This window comes from Gallus gallus, chromosome 2, assembly GCF_016699485.2.
Source record: "Gallus gallus isolate bGalGal1 chromosome 2, bGalGal1.mat.broiler.GRCg7b, whole genome shotgun sequence".
In the NCBI taxonomy this organism is placed as follows: domain Eukaryota; kingdom Metazoa; phylum Chordata; class Aves; order Galliformes; family Phasianidae; genus Gallus; species Gallus gallus.
In genome coordinates, this window is record NC_052533.1 from 137,519,401 (window position 1) to 137,535,983 (window position 16,583).

General features: G+C 46.0%; 1 protein-coding gene across 25 annotated transcripts in view; it reads right to left on the bottom strand.

The window, feature by feature from the left end:
* Nucleotides 1-16,583, bottom strand: part of MTSS1 (MTSS1, I-BAR domain containing) — a 118,420-nt gene that overhangs the window by 32,685 nt on the left and 69,152 nt on the right. For all 25 annotated transcript variants that reach the window (XM_040679289.2, XM_040679190.2, XM_040679180.2 and 22 more), the window contains one exon: nucleotides 518-602. In XM_040679289.2, coding sequence (XP_040535223.1) covers nucleotides 518-602 — 85 coding nt within the window. The remainder of the gene's footprint in view (nucleotides 1-517; nucleotides 603-16,583) is intronic.

Genomic DNA, 16,583 nt, shown 5'->3' on the forward strand with positions numbered 1-16,583 from the left:
GTTTATGTATAGCCCAACTCACAGTGTGTTCATCCTTTTCTGTTACCTCTACAGTCTAAGTGCAAAACGTGAATTAGGAAATTTGCCTTTTCTGTATTTTTTTGCTGTAAGTTTCTTTCTTGGCAGCAAACTTTTTGGGCTCCCAGGAAGCAGCACCACGTTTGTGGCTTCTTCAAAACCTAGTGACAAAGTTTAAACATCTGAAACAAAGGTAGGTTGGCCACACCAGCAGCCACCTGCTCACCAGCGAGCAACAGTGGGAACTGGCAGCATTTAGAGCCCAGCTCGCAAAACGTGCAGTGACATCCTGCCTTTCCCAGCTTTTTCAACACCTAGTGCGCTGAGGGAGAGAAAATACATGCTGTTCTCAGTGACGGGGGCAGAGACGAGCTGGAGTGCCAATGCTGGTGCACAGCTTTTAGTGCTCCCCGCTGAAAGGGATGCCTGCAGTGCATGTGCAGTCTGAGAGCAAAGGAAGTGGAACGTCGTGCTCCGGGCCAGGTGCAGAGCCACTCACCTGGAGAACTGTCGGAGTTTGGACTCTATACTCCTGTGCCTCATGCACATCCTGGTTAGAGCAGAGCCAATTTCTCTGGTGCCACCTGAAAAACAGAACACAAGGAAGGTGAGACACTGACACAAATCCTCCCTGTGATGCAGCCATGCCAGCACGTGTTGACTCTTCCAGAGCAACTGAAAAACAGGTCTGTAACACCTATAAAATCCACTGGGCTGCATTAGCCAGGCAGTCCTCAGGGGTATTTATCACCCTGGGAAGAGATTAATTTTTGTTCATCCAGAGACTAGATATGAACACTTAAGCACGACTCAAGCAGTTCTTCCCAACAGCTTTTTGTGCCACTCTTGGCAGAATAACTAAAAGAGAAGGGATTGAGATGCCACGCTGGCAACTAAGTGGGCACCCACAGCAAGGTGGAATATTTTAGCACTATTCCACATTGTGGAGATACACTCAGGGGACTCGATACAGTTTGCTCATATCCAGACCCCTCAGGCCAAAGAGAACATGTATCCAGTCCTACAAACCCTCATCCATCACAGACCCAACCATGAGCATGTCACACACTCTCCTATCACTTCGCCAGAAGATGGCACTATTTGTTCTATGCCCTCAGCCATCTCCTCTTCTGACAACCGCACAGCAGCAAGAATTAATTATTTTTACCAAGTCTTCCTCAACAGTTTTCCCCTTTAAAAGCACACATTGCTCCATTTCCCCCTCGAAGCAGCAATGCCAGCTCTGAACAGCATATTAAATTCAGCATTTTTTTTTTGTCTTGGTTAGCATTAGTTTTGATCATTGCTTAGTTGCTATTTGCAACCAACATCTACTGCTTTCAGGATACAGACACCTACATCTGGAAAAAATGTTTTCCAAACTGTACTAGCGCTGGACCAGCCAAGGCAGCAGCATCTATTTGGAGGTCTAATTTGATTTTTAAAATAAACTCAGGCTTGTGTTATACAGCGAAGTATCTTTTTTAGGTTTTGCCCTTTTGTTGCTAAAAACGGCACAAGTGACAAATATTTTTCTAGGACAGAAACCTGGTAACTTTAACCATTTTGTTTGTTTTTTTGAAGCACGAAAACAGAAGCTGCCATCTTCCTGCGTTCTTACTGAATTAAATCTCATGCCCACAAAATGGCTCTGGAACAAAGACAGTAACTGGAACAAATTGTGGCTATCCGGTATTTTCCATTGTCCTAAAAGATAAACAGAAAACCTCTTTTGCTACTCGCCCAGTTACTCATGTTTTCATCATGTTTTGAAATAGGGTTTGGTAACAGTGCAGAGCTGCAGGCTCGCTGCACCAGCCTGGCCCTGTATCCTTCCAGTGATGCTGCATGGGAAAGCACAAGCTGGCATAGACACTGGTGCCCAAAAAGCAGCACAGAAGACGGAGAAAGAACAAATGGAGAGAAAGCAACTGGAGGAACAGGACAGCATCTGCAATGAGAAGAGCATCTCTGTCCTGGAAGGCGGGCATTCTTCTGGAGACACGGGCACATCAATGGAACTTAGAGGCTAATGGGGCAGAACAACAGAGATGGAGCAAAATGAGCTGAGAAATGACCCCAGAACTCCCAGGGCCATAGGCAGAGCAATGCTCAATCAAGGTCAAGCAGGAGGCAGGGAGATTCATGCCGAAGAACTCGCTGAAGCCCTTTAATATGACAGATTGACTAAGGTTAATTGACACTGCTTTCCTCAGCCCATTATACGAAAAAAGGAAGAGTCATTTTAGAATAATAAACAGGAAATAAGGCACCATATATTTCAGACACTAGGAAATGGGGGTCAGTTACTACTAATATTAAACTGCAAGGTAACACACTTTTAACTGAAACCCAAGTAACCAATGTATAAATACATCCATTCAAGCGGTGCAAGATGGACAGCGTTAGCACGGTGAGCAAACCAGCAAGGCAGGACTCAGCCCATATGCTGGTAGAGGTGCTTGCTAAAAAACGCCACCACCCACAAATTACCAAAGTGATGCCTGCAGGGACCGCAGATCCTCACATCCCTTATAGAGGCTTTCCAGACTCACCCATGCTCTTCCCTGCTCCTACTGTCATGGGACCGTGCTAAGGGCTGCAGCCAGGCTCTCGCCCCAACAATTGCAGCGCTGTTTGGTGCAGACAGTGGCCAGCTTTGTTGTTATTCCTCTGGCAGGCAGCTGATGAACAGCAAGGCCAGGCCGCTCTGTGCTGCAGTGATGGGAATGGTGCTCTGCTCAGCACGGGATGCCACAACTGGGCTGCTTCGCATGGCCAATTCCCGGTTAGAATCATAGAATCGTTTGAATTGGAAGGGACCTTTAAAGGTCATCTAATCCAATTCCCTTGCAATGAACAGGGGCATCTATAGCTAGATCAGGGTGCTCAGAGCCTGGCTCAGCCTGAAAGGGATAATATTATGGAAATTTAATTAAGTATAGGAGATAAAACCTTAGGAACAGGGAAGGGGCTTTTCCATTCAGGCATACTCTTTGGGTCAGCAGAGGCTGGAACCACATCCCTGCAGACCTCCCCAAGGTGCAGCAGCCCGTAACTTACAGGTACAGCTCTGGTAGGGCTCTAAACACCAAGCAGCAGCGTTTGAAGGTCTCACCTCCTGAGATGCACCAACACAAGCTGTGCTTTGGAGTGCTTCCAACAACCCCTGGTTAAAACCCAGACCCTGACTGAGGAAGGACAGTGCCCGCCCACTGCCTCCCACACCTGAACCACACTGCTCTGTCTCCACGTAGTAAACCACTTCAACATCATCTGAGCTTTACCTCACTGTTCCCAATTCTATCATCTTCAAAGAATGAAAATGCTTTATATAAATAATCACTCTGTTACAGCAGAGGTTTACTCACAGGACAGAAGGGTTGCCAACATGCATGCTGTACCGTCTAACTTTAAAAGCACCACTAATGCACACAAGTCTTTATAGCAGGTACACAGTTTAGTACTCAAGTAGAAGACAGAAGATCTTTCAAAATCTAGGAAGTGTATTGCACTGGGCTATGCCAGAGCCATAAGAATCTGTGTCGGCCTCCCAGTGTTTTTAAGGTTTATCTTTTCAGAAAGACTGGCTCCAGAACTGACCACTTGCCCACTTAGTCTAGGACAGGGCCAGGAAGTAGGACCGGGCAGCAAACCATCTGGAGATAACTCGCTTTTCAGTGTTATCATGACTCAGTGGCAAAAAGAGACTCTGAAAGAAGCAGCAGAGCTCCAGGGCTGGAAGTACTGCCCATGTGCCCCCCGCTTACAAGCACGTCCTTGGCAGAAAGCTGGGACGTGCCCCAGCAGCTCTGACTTCCTGAAGATAACAGCAGAACCCAGATTAACAAATTTGCCATCAACTCAGGACAATGCTGGGTGGGTGAACCCAGCTCTGCACATTGCACTGCAGTTATGCAAGTTAAACTACTGTGCCTTGGGCTCTCTCCTTATAAAACGGGGCTATGAATTACCTACTTTGCCATACTACAATAATGCATCCATTAAGGCAAACAATGCTTGGGAACGTGTAAAGTAATACTTTGAAACTGGAGATCAGAGCCATATTCATCTGATTTCCCACTCAGAGAAAGTGGCTTAATGAAATGTCCCCGCCAAATTTGATCAGAAAGTGGGTGATAACATCAGACTTGTTTCTCGTAAGTAAATGGGGGCTCTGCAAGGCAAATGTGCCTTGGCTCTCCCCTCCCCTGTTTAATCCTGTAAAAAACCAAAAAACTTTTCCATGGTAGATAATTAAATGAAAGCCTGTGGACCACAACACTACAATGAGGCCACTATAATGGCATAAATGATTTTCTTTGACACTTGCTTGTCATTCAACATTGCAGAGAGCCAACAGGAAGAGACTGTAGGGAAGAGACTCAATTGTTTTATTGGAGCCATTATGCTTCTACTTAATAATGATCATAGATCAAGGAAATGATTATTTGATGAAATGTGCAGCTGTACGACTGCACAGACTCTGAGCGCTCCACACAGCTCCCTACAATCGAGCTCTTATCTCGCTCCTCTTGCCTCACTCTGAGCAGGCCCAGAGCCTGTGGGACGGCGGCCTGTCAGGGAACGCCCCCCAGGCCCCGACCTATTGACCAGCTCATCTTTATCTCCAAGGGCAGAGTCCAAATGTGCCACAACTTCCCTCTTTCCCAACATGGAGAGAACGATGAAAAATGAGTGTAATACTTTTGTAACTTCAAAGTTATCAGAAGAGGCTTCCATTAAGATTAAAGCAGGAGCTGGATTATTAAATACAGCTCTGACCATGGAGTCTATGACAGGATGATAACAGCAGGACACCAAAGCTAACGGTCATTATTCAACCCTTATCTAAGCCCAAGCTGTTAGAAGAGCAAGGAGTTTCCATCACTGATTGCACAGGGCATGGACCTTGTCCTTGCACAACTGGTTATGTGTATGCCTTAATGATACATACGGATGTGGGGACTGGTACCTGGGTGTCACAGCAGGCAGGGGAAAAGGAAGGCTTTTGCCTAAAAGTGACTGGCACAGGGGACAGAAACCTAAAACTGGAGCTATGGTAGCACTTCATGTTTGAGTCAGTGGCTTCCAAGCAAGGCCCATGAGTTGGAAAAACACATAAAGAACTGCAGATAACAGTGACGCTGTTCAGCGTTGACCACCCAGGAAAACAAAACAGGACATCCTTATTCCTACAGCTATGAAAAGCCCCCCTTCTGAGCAGCACTTGGAAAAGCCTCTGAAAGTTCCAGCTCAGAACCAGCGAAAAAACATTTCCCGATGTATTTTAAAAAAAACTTACATTCTGACATCTTTCAGAGAATGCTGGATCCATAAATGTAGATTCAAGGTCAAAGTCACCCCTGTACTTTAGATTAATGAAATTTAATAAAAGTGAACAACTCTGCCAGACCACTATGCATCCCTCCTGATGACATTACAAGGAACAGATTGCTTGGAATGCTTTACAGACTTCAGCTGAAAGCCCTTTTAGGTAAGCTATCTGGAAAACACTGATAGAAGCCTGACATGAACTTTCCATGGTAGCTACAACACGGTAGCACAGACAATCCCGAGAAGAAAATGCATTAGGTGGTGTATTTTCTGGTGCGCAGAAGACAGTAGCATTCATTCATGGATGAGACTAACAGGACCTTAAACTGCTTTTGCATCAATTTTAAAGGAGGAAGAGGCTTCAGGCAACACAGAACAAGCAAAGGCAGAAAGAATCTACCCAGCACAGTCTGCTCCAGCAACCACCAGCTTCAGGAAGTCCTTACAACAGCCTGTGACGAAGTTCAGTCAGTATGTTACAGAATGTGCACAAAAGCTCTCATGACTTCTTGTGATCTAGCTTATTCCTCTGCTCAGCAGCATTTCTGCTTACCCTGGCTGTTCTCCGAGCAGAGCACAGGGCAAAGCCCCAGCCCCACAGGAACCAACACGAGGGCTGCCATCAGGCACTCAGGGTCAGAATTCCACCCATGCATGCAGAGTTCAACACATGGGTTGCTCTCAGTCCATCACACACATTAAATACGGTCATGAGTTAGCCCTGCTCTCATCCTTGGACAGTTTGAATTAGTCAGCCCTCAGGGCAAGCAGAGAAGCTCACATGTTGCCCTCTGCTTTTAAAAAGGGCACAGCACACATACAGGTGGCTGGAAAGACATTGGGAAAGCTCACGGCAAATTTCTGCAGAAGGTATCGTTTTCAATTTGGAGAAACTTGCAAAGTCTGTCACTGATTCACAAACTTTTAAGAAGCAAAATACCTCACCGAACTGTGGCATCACATTGGAGAGCAGTACACGTCCATCCAAGAGAGCTTCTCAGCAGCAAGAACGAGAGAAAAGAGCATGCATGTGCAAGGAGTACTGCTGTGGCTTGGTCCCCCATATCCCCTCCATAAGCACAGCTGCCAGCACAGGCAGCAGCCACTTACTTCTGGAGATTTCTAACAAGAAATCCATCTCTCCTGCTAGATGCCTGTTGCTAGTTCTCATTAAAACACAAACTTCCACACCAAGGATTTAATGCCATGAAAATAAAGCATCATTAGAAAGAGATTTGCTGAGGACAGCAAATACCACACTTGTGTTTTCCAAGGACTATTATTTATATTTATCCCTTGGAGTACACATAATTTCCTTAAGGAAAACTGACATGGTTTGATCAACACCCGCACTCACACTGAAGTTGTGCCCACTGTGACTGTCCATACATTTTCCCCATTTCTTTTCAAATGGATAGTTCAATGTGTTTCTGAAGTCATTCTATGAACAGCCCCATGAATAGCTTAGTAAGTCTAACAGTCTTAACCCGAGCAGCCTCAACTGCTTTCTTCCCAGCACTGCATCCCACTAATGGCTTAAGTAAGGTAGGCAACATGAGTCATCCACCTCAAACACTCACCCACTAAAAAAAACACAAGAAAATAAAGCATGAGCTAATAAAAAGGCCTCTTTATAATGAAAAGGGAATTCCTGAGGCTGCTGAAGAATTCAGGGCCACAGCTGTGTGCTGCTTTGGAGCGTTCCCTGTCCACCCCAGCAGACAGACCAGCACAGGCTGGGCTGTGTCTGAAGGAAGGCTCCATCCAGGGCTGCTCACTGCACCTGGGAACGTGTTCACTGTGTGTTCCAGATGGTCAAAAGATGATGGCTGAAATCTATTTAGATAACCAGAGCCATTGACCTCAGTACCTTCATGAATCTAACTCTAAATGAGCATTTAATGTCAGCTCGATGTGTGAAGAAGGCAGTAATTCAAGATCCCTATGTTCTGAAATACAGCTCTTTATTTTGTCTAACGCTATGAACTGCAATGTAATCTGATTAGACTCCAGCAACATTCAATGAGGGAAAGGGATAATACACTTACAGCAAATGGGTAGGAACACCAAGTGCAATTCTACCGCACGCCTCGCACTGCGCTCAGCTCTCAACCTGCAGCTTCCACAGGGACTGTGGGAAGCCTGCTAATACTTCTACCCTTTGTAGAACAGCAGTGCAGCATTTGCCAGCCCAACAGACACCTCCGACTCCGGAGTCCTTCTCTTGGGTCTCTCCCCACCTGCACTGCTGATCAAAGTCCAGCAAGGATTTCAGCTGCACCCAAGCAGCTGCTGCTTCCAAAACACAAAATCAAGCACAACCAGGACAAGCAGGTGCAAAAAGCAGAAGAATTATTTTTAAATCCAAGTCAGCAGATCTAACTGAAACCCCAAAGCAAGCAGATCTGCAGAATAAGGCCGTGCTATTTTTACATGCTGCCACTTCTTCCAGCAGAGCAAGCCTTGGTGAATGGAGGGGAAGATTGTGGAGGGACACAGGGAGGCAAAAATCATTTCAAGCTACCTTAAGACATTATCAGCTCTGGAATCTTAGAGTAAGTCTGTAATGCCTCAGCAATACGAAGCTGACAAAGGACTCAGTGCACACCCGAACCGACACAGGAGCTCCTGTCCCAACTCTGAGCTGCTTTCCCACCCACCAGGGCCAGCTCTGAGCGCTATCCAATGTTAGCAGGCAGGTAAGGGGCTGGTGTTCTGAAGGCACTAAACCTCCGTCTGGTGCTTTCTCATGGAGTCTGCCCTGTGTGCTCCAAAGGCCATTTTACAACTGCCTCAAATACAGACAGAAATACTCCTGACTCAATTTCATCGCTCACGATTTATTTACTGCATCTCCACGATCATTTCAGCACAGCTTAGTAGAAGAGGAGATTACACATGCACCATCCTTCCAGACTTTTCCTCTGAAACACAGGAGACAAATCAGCAAGACCAGGGAGGAGCTGCCTACCACTGTAACCATATGGCAGACAATGGGAGGACAAGAGCCCAGGACACCAGTGCTTGCCATAACCCAGACTGCACCAAGACTCATTCTGCCCAGTGCCACATTTAAAGACTGGTTGTGCTGTCCATTACGGCAACCCTCACGCAGACAGTTTTATCCTCACTGCCATGTCCTTCTCCTTTTTGGCAGCATCACTCCTATTTTCAACTTTAGCTACTTCAGCCTTATTCATTATCATGAGAGGTTCAGGTTGGATATTAAGAAAAAATTCTTCTCAGAAAGAGAGGTAATGCATTGGCACAGGCTGCCCAGGGAGGTGGTGGAGTCACCATCCCTGGAGGTGTTCAAGAACCATGGAGATGTGGCACTGAAGGATGTGGTTTGGTGGGCCTGGTGGTGTCTGACAGCTGGACTAAGTGATCTTACTGGTCTTTTCCAGCCTTAATGATTCTATTTTCACAACAGCAAGGGAGAGCAGCACTGCATGGATCTGATGCCAGCTGGCTGCTTGAACCTGCAGTACAAAGGAATGCCATACACAACACTTAACTTGCTTAAAAAAACAAGCGTAACATCTCCCCTGTTACAGACAGTGAAACAGAGAGTCATCTCAAGACAGAGAAGTAGAACTCTGCACTTCTGGCCATGAACTCATCAAACACACGCTCAGAAAGATAGTGAAGTCTGAGTTCACAGTTTGGAATTCAGACAACGTATTGGCACGTTCTCCTGTACATGGCAACAGTGGTGCCAGCCCCGCAGTGCAGCCACGCTGCAGGCAGGTTGGGTGAGACCACTCACACACACAGTGCCACCCTCTTTGCATCTCCGGCTGCAGTGAGCACACAGATTTGCGCGCTCTGCAGGCAAACTGCTGCTTATCCCCCAAATCCCTCCAAACAATCCAAGCTGTCACGCTGAACCTCAAGAGTGCCTGCTTAAATCATGAGGAGTACAGCAGGAGAAAAGCTTCCAGAGTTCTTTGATGCACAAAAAGAAACAAGCACATCTTGTAGAAAAGATCAAATGAAGCTGCAAAGTTGCACAGCATTACGAGCACGGCACTCCAGTGTGCAGCAAGACACTTGGCAGTGCTGACTGGCACGCAGGTCTCGAGTTTGTGCTGATCTCTCTCTGTGAGGACAGAGCAACGGCATTTCTTGTCTCAAAGGGGCCCTGCTGGGCTTTAGCAAAGACGTCCCCAACCCCAGGACGGCAGATGCATGTCACTCTGCTGTGCTTTCCTGCTGCAGTGCACACATATGCAATGCATGCCAGGTCTGGAAGATGTGTGCAAGAAGGGCAAGGTTGGAAATGTCACCCTCCTTAAAAGCAACTGCAAGAAGCTTCAGGAAAACAAGGTTTGAGGCAATGGAAAAGACAACACACAATGAGACACTGTAGGAAAGTCCACGACCCTCCGCTGTTCTCTACCAAATCCCAGATTTGGGAAGTGGTACTTCCTTGCAGTATCTCATGCAGAAGAAAACCAACAAAAACCACAGAAACATACAAGATCTGGGAAAGAGCTCAGGAGGTTCACTCAGCGTGAAGCAGTTTTGATGAGGCTCCTGGGAACTCACTCAGCCCCTGAGGGCTCTGAACATTGCTGGGGTGGAGATACCTGGGCTCCTTTTTCAGCTGCTTTCATTACTAAAGTCCAGAGTTCACTGTTTCAGCTTCTCAGAAAGAGTGGTAGCACACTGGAATGAGCTGCCTGGGGAACTAGTGGAGTCACTGTCACTGGAGGTGTTCAGGAAACGTGGAGATGCGGCAGTGAGGGATGGATGTGATTTAGTGGGCATGGTGGGGATGGGTTGATGGTTGGACTAGAGGATCTTGGTGGCCTTTTTCAACCTCAATAATTCTATCCAAAACCATGCTTTCTAAGCACCTGTTTGGAAGCCATGCTCCCCACATGCTGCTCCATTCATGCAACCCTGTAAATTCAAATGAGAAGTGTTTTATCCAAGTAAAAGCTTTGAGGCCAAAGGAATTCTAACATCCACATAAAACAGTACATATAAGAGTACATAAAACAGCACTAGCACAGCCCAATTTGGAAAAAGACATTGGTGGAACTATTAAAATAACACAAAACCACTTAAAGCTCACCTGCAAACACAGCCAGCCCAGGTGCTAACTTGTTCAAATGCAACTATGCACAGTTATGGTTCTTTGCATTTCTTTGAGTATCTCAAAAAATGAATTCACAGCGCTTTAAGGTGAGGCCAATTTTACCCTGAGAATACAGAAGCATGCATCTGGTCATTTGCCACCTCTGGTAATACAGGAAATCCATCTCAGCCCCCTGCTTCTCACATGCTCTGCTGCTCCCCTGTTCCTCTGAGCAGACCTCATCAACCCTCACCTGCAACACACAGGCAGCCGTGATCTGTTGTTATTAATGAATCTATTAAAGACAAAAGGAAGTGTCAAGGCTGGATGAAGGATCTCTGACCTAGGCTTTAAGCACCACAATGCACAGGACTAGAATATAAATTACAAGTTTAGAGAAAAATGCTCAGAAAGGGTCACCTCCTATGCAGAATTTATTAAGTGCTGCCCCCAGAGACCAGCCTGATTTAGCACCATGTAACCTATATTCCCACAATCTGCAAGAATACTGTTACGCACGTTTATCTTCCCTCTGCCCTGCTCTGCCATGCCAAGCAGAAGATACCAGGTCACCCAGCTCTTCCCCTGACAATGGTCAGCAAGAGGCACAGTTTGCTCACAACTGTAAACATGCGCACAAATCTGCACAGAGTTACTGGGAGTTTGAGAAATTCCATGTTTTTAACACTTTGCTGGACAAGTCAGAGAAGAAAATCCTTTCAATACCCAACAGAAAGCCAACGTGCCATGTGCACTCAAAAGTAGCTTGAAAGGAAATGCCGTACCTGTCCTTGGAGACGGTCTTCCTCCTGGTCATGGCAGAGCCAAACACTTGTAAATTCAAAGCTACAGTTGAAAACTGCACACACACTTTTCACACCACGTACAGACCACGCGCAGCTCGATACAAGCACAAACACCCACCAACCAACTTAACCACACTAAACAGCCAACGCCTGAAATGGGAACAAACCACAGTATTGCAGCAGGTCAAATGTGAGTATGAGCCTTAATTACATGATATGTGCAAGACTTTCAATCTTTCTCTTTTTTAATGTGCTCATTTTTAATGTGGTCAGCTTCCAAAGCTATGCTCCGGCAAGCACGACGTGTTATCCTCCTTAACACACCTCCCATGCAACAGCAGCTTCTGATTTATTTCCTCGCATCCCACACTCTCATCAGAGTCCACTCCTATTTCAAGCATCAATACCCAATGCTTCCAGCATCTGCAGGTTGCCAAGATAGTTGATCTGTGGAAAAATGGTACAGACCTACTTGCCATCAGAAGAAAACACACATTGTGTTGAGTAGTATGGCCAGTCGTGCGTTTTCCATCTACCTATGGATAAGGCAGTGCTGGCTGCTAATTAAAGCAGACAGCTTCCAATGGTGTAAAAGCGCTCATCGCAAGCCTAAACATACGTATATCCAAAAAGGAGGATTAAAAGAGCTCCACATCACAACCCTGCAATGACATCAACACCTGCAGCTTTTAACACCGCTGTAAGAACTGCGAGCAGCCGACAAAGCCACCACCGCTCAGACAGCAGAAGGCACACGGCGGGCAGCGCACACCCCGCAGAGCTGCTGCTACAGGCGCCGGAGCCGCCGTCCCCGGGCTCCCACCAGCACTCCGCTGCCGGAGCACCCGCCTGTGACGTCGCTCACAATGACTGCAATGCAGCACTCGCGCCATCATCGCCCAATTTGTCTTCTGAGGCAGCAGCGCTGTCACTCACTCCCAGCGAACTCAAGGGCATGCCTTTAGCAAAACTAACTGCCACGTTTCGTGCGTCCAGCTGCAATCTGTTAGAGATACAGCTGCCGGCAAGAGGCATTAGCCCCGGTTTCGTAACAGCTTGTTTAAAGTAGGTAAAATAAATGATTCTATTAAAAAGACAGCCCCCAAAGAACTGGTTTTTGGTACAGAAGTAGGGACAGTGTAATTAGGTCTTGATGTAAGCAGTGTTTCTATAGTTAAGAAAAAATATCTGTCCAAAGAAAGTGTTAGTCTCATTAATCTGGTCACCTCCAAAAGAATTCCAAGGCTGTGAAAGGCAGGGCTGTAAGACAGGCACTGAGAGAACCAGAGCCAGGTTCCCCAATGGGCAGCACTGGACAAACCAGTGATACGTATGGGACAGATTCTGTGCCATGCATTGTTCTACTATCCACATGTACTGAAATCCTACAGCAGAGGAAATGGGAAGCACTCGTAACACTTCACAGAAAGATGAATTGTAGGATGTTAACAGAAAGAGATTCATGCCCAAGGACTGCCCGTTCACCTGCTAACTGGATTTCATAAAATGTACTGGAGTTAGAGGAAAATCTAGGCATGAAATAATGAAGAAATGCACTGCACTCCAGAGACATGGCAAAGCTACCTGCTATGAAAACAAAATTAAACATAACACTGTTTTAAAGCACTCAAGAAGGTGACTGAAATGGGTACAAATCAGCACCAGCAATTCCCCATCAAAGGTCTGTTCCTTACTGCAGGCTGCTCCTGCAAGTAATGTCAGCAACTGCAATGGGTAGGACAGTGAGGATCCCTACAGACACGTGCAGCTCCCACACCAAAAATTGAAGTGCTGTGCAATTTGCTCATCTGAATGTATATTGTCTGTATGTATGCCATCATGTGTTACTGAGGTCAAAGATCAACCCAAAATCCAGGCGGGGAGCCCTGGGTCAGGTGCCCTGCTTTCTGTAGCCAGCAGTGCACAGGTGGTTGGAATGCTGGGGACTCACACATACATGTATTTGCAGTAAGTGCAACTGGGGACAGCTCTATGCACAGGGCAAAGCCAGGTACAAGAGTGGGGCTCAGGAGGTTGCTATCCACCCTGTTCTTTCCATCCATCCTAATAAGACTAAGAACCACTACATATGACAGTATCGAACCAAAAAGTGGGTTATAAAGAGGAAAATCCCACAACACGGGCTGTCAGATCATGGTCCAACCTCTATAGATGACAAAATGGCCGCTGCAGCCCAGACCTCTCCTCCAAATAAGGCTTTGCTCTTTGACCTGCTTGTTGGCCAGCTGGTGAGATATCAGCAGCTGTTAGGAAACATGCTGTTCCTGTGCTGTGCTCTCCTGAGCCATGATTGCTGACCCTTTCCAAAAGCAAGGAAATGGTCCAACTCAAAACATGCCAGCCGGCCATCAGTGTAGTACAGCCAATACTTCCAAAAGGAAGAAACTTCCAGGCCTACGCTGCATTCAGGCTTCAACTCAGTCTCTAAAATAGGCAAACTCATTTACAGCAGGATATGTTTCCTGCTATAAAGCATCCATGTGCGGAAAATATTACAAACTTCCTTCCAGATCTATATTTAAATTAGAGTGATAATTCACTGCTGATACCAAGTTATATGACCATCGATTTCTCAAGTGAGCTAGGTGTTTTGATGCTTTAGCATTAATTTTTGTTATTATATCTGCAATTTTTCTTCTAGCACCATCAGAAGTCTCCTCCAGAAAAGCTACACAGATGGACAGCACCTGTCCTGTGACGAATCTGATGCAGTACAAGCAGTGGGAACCACCAAGAAGAGCTATTTGAATAGAGTCCTGCATTTTGGTAAGAGAAGCGCATCCTCTTTGTCACCCTGAATGGCTCTTGTACAGCAGGGAGCACCGGAGGACACGCCAGGCAAAGAGCCAAGCTGTCTCTCCACGAAACCTTCAGTGAGCACTGGGACAGAAGGACAGTCTCATCCAAGTGACACAGTTCCCCCGCTTACCCTCACAGATGAGTTACCTCCAGAAGAAGTCCATCTGCTTTTGTCAACCAGCAGCATCAGGACAGACCTATGATGCGTCTGGTCCAGTGAAATCAAGAAAAATTAAATCCAGATTACTGAACTGGCTGTAGGAAGTAGAACTTGGGCTCTGGTTTTACTCCTCGAATTCCCCATGATGAACACAAATATTCGTGATTCAGATTTGATCTTCCATAGAAGACAGATGTCAAACTGGTGGTGTTTCTGAGGAAAATTGTGCAAAGCCAAAAGGCAGTGCTTTTCAGCATGGCCTCTCTCATAAAGGACTGCATTGTGCTCCACAGGGTGAGAATGAAGGAGAAGTGTGCAGAACCTCATCTTCAGACTCCTCTGGATCTTCAAAAAACATCTTTCCCAATTTCCCCCAGCACCTTCAGACATAACACTATTACAATTTCTATGACTGTGACCTTTAAATGTTTAACTAGCAATCTATTCTTTGCAGTCAAGATAAAGCAGCAGGTGATTAGCTTCACTTTGAGTCACTATGCCCCTGTAGTGCAATAATTCAATTAGACACTTTAACAGCCTTCAATATTGTTCAGGATCTGCTTACTAGAACCACAGTCCCCTAGCTGCGATTTTGTTCTGCCTCACAAGCTAAGCAGGGTCAGTTCAGGTCAGTGCTGGATTGAAGGAGAGGTCTCAAAGCAAATCCCAGAAATAGGGCCGGTGTCTGCGCTGTGAACAAGGGCTCTGGCAGAAGGCCTGGAGTCAGTGTCTAGGTGCAGCTTGCAAACATTTAGTGAGCTACAGTCGAGTCCCCGACCCCTCCTGCTCACTCAAAACACGCACACGCCCACAGAAGCTGTGAATGTCCCATCCCTAGAAGGGATGCCCACGTTCAAGGCATGCTCGGGTGGAGCTCTGGGCAAACTAATCTAGTGGAAGGTGTTCCTGTCCTTAGCAGGGGATGGAACTAGATGGTCATCAAGGTTCTTTCTGTATTTCACCTGCTCAAGCTATCCTCCAGCTAAATCGGCTTCATTGTGGAGGTCTGGGAACGCCTATCCAGCTTCAGCCTCTGCCCAGCCACCCCTAAGAGGATCTTCCAGTACCAGGATGCAGTTGGAACAGTTGATTAAAGTTTCTTGTGTAATAAGCAATGTACAACGTCACCTGAATTTCAGAAGTTGTTCAGTAAAGTACCTTCAAATGTAACCTAATTTTTTGACAGCCAAGCCTCTTCCCCCACTTCCAGAGTAATTCCTTCTCCCCCCCTCAACAGCTTGATAAGCAGTTCTGAAGAGGAAGAACATATCTTCTTCCTCCCCACTGCCGAGTCAGCAATGACAACAGCAAACTCCCAGAGCATTCATGTAGCCTGACGACCTCTGGACCTCGGAAATTCTTTCACTTTTCTTCTGTAAGAGCTCCCCGGGCTCAAGTGCAGGCACCGTGTATTCAAATTGCACCTGAGCTCACGGGAACCACCCCCTGATTTCTGCTCACATCACAGAGGGTTATGAAAATACAGAGACAAATCAGCAGGAAGAGTAAACACTCTTCTCTCCTTCAACCCAACAGACAGATACACTCACCAAGACTCAAATCTCCTGTTCAAAACCCATGTTGCAAGGCACACAGATTAAGCTTTAAGATCTACTTTTCTAAGTTTTAGCTTAAAACTTATCTTTGGTCACCGTCTATAGCTCATGTCATATGGGTCAGGAATCTGTTACTGGCTACAAGCTAACAGACAAAGGTTTTAGCTCAGAAACTATCTGCTCATGGCTTTAGATGTAGAGATCCTGGGTTCAACCTCCACTGCCATGGAGCTGTCCATGCAGACTCCTAACAATTAAGAAAATAACAAATGATTGGCTTTCATAGAAAACAGTGAGAAATATCGGTTCTGTGGCCGGTAGTTGGATCAAAATCTTCTTACATCAACTGTTCTGCACTGTGGCTGTATTTATAAGGCCACATTAAGCATGGTATGGTTTTTTTAATCCAAGATTAGACTACACAAAAGTCTTATCAACACATCAGTCAGGGAGTTTCCAGGAAAATGTTTGTATCGTAAGCTCCAGCACGTATGCACATCACTTCATTAATATAAGCACTTTCACCCCAGTAAAAATTGCATTTTCATGAGGTGTTGCATTGCTATTCACATAAGTGTTAAAGCAGGACTACCGCTCACAGTGCTTATGTCACTGGGACACAGGGAAGCCCTAGTTTGAGCCTGGCAAAGCTATACAGCAAGAAGGTGCCAGTACTGAAACAAGTACAGTAATTAGGTTTATATCAAAGACTTCTGTATCTATATGAATAGAAGATGTTTCATTTTACAGATGTAAAATATATTTTTTTTAAATAAAGTGAATCAAGACAACAAAAATTC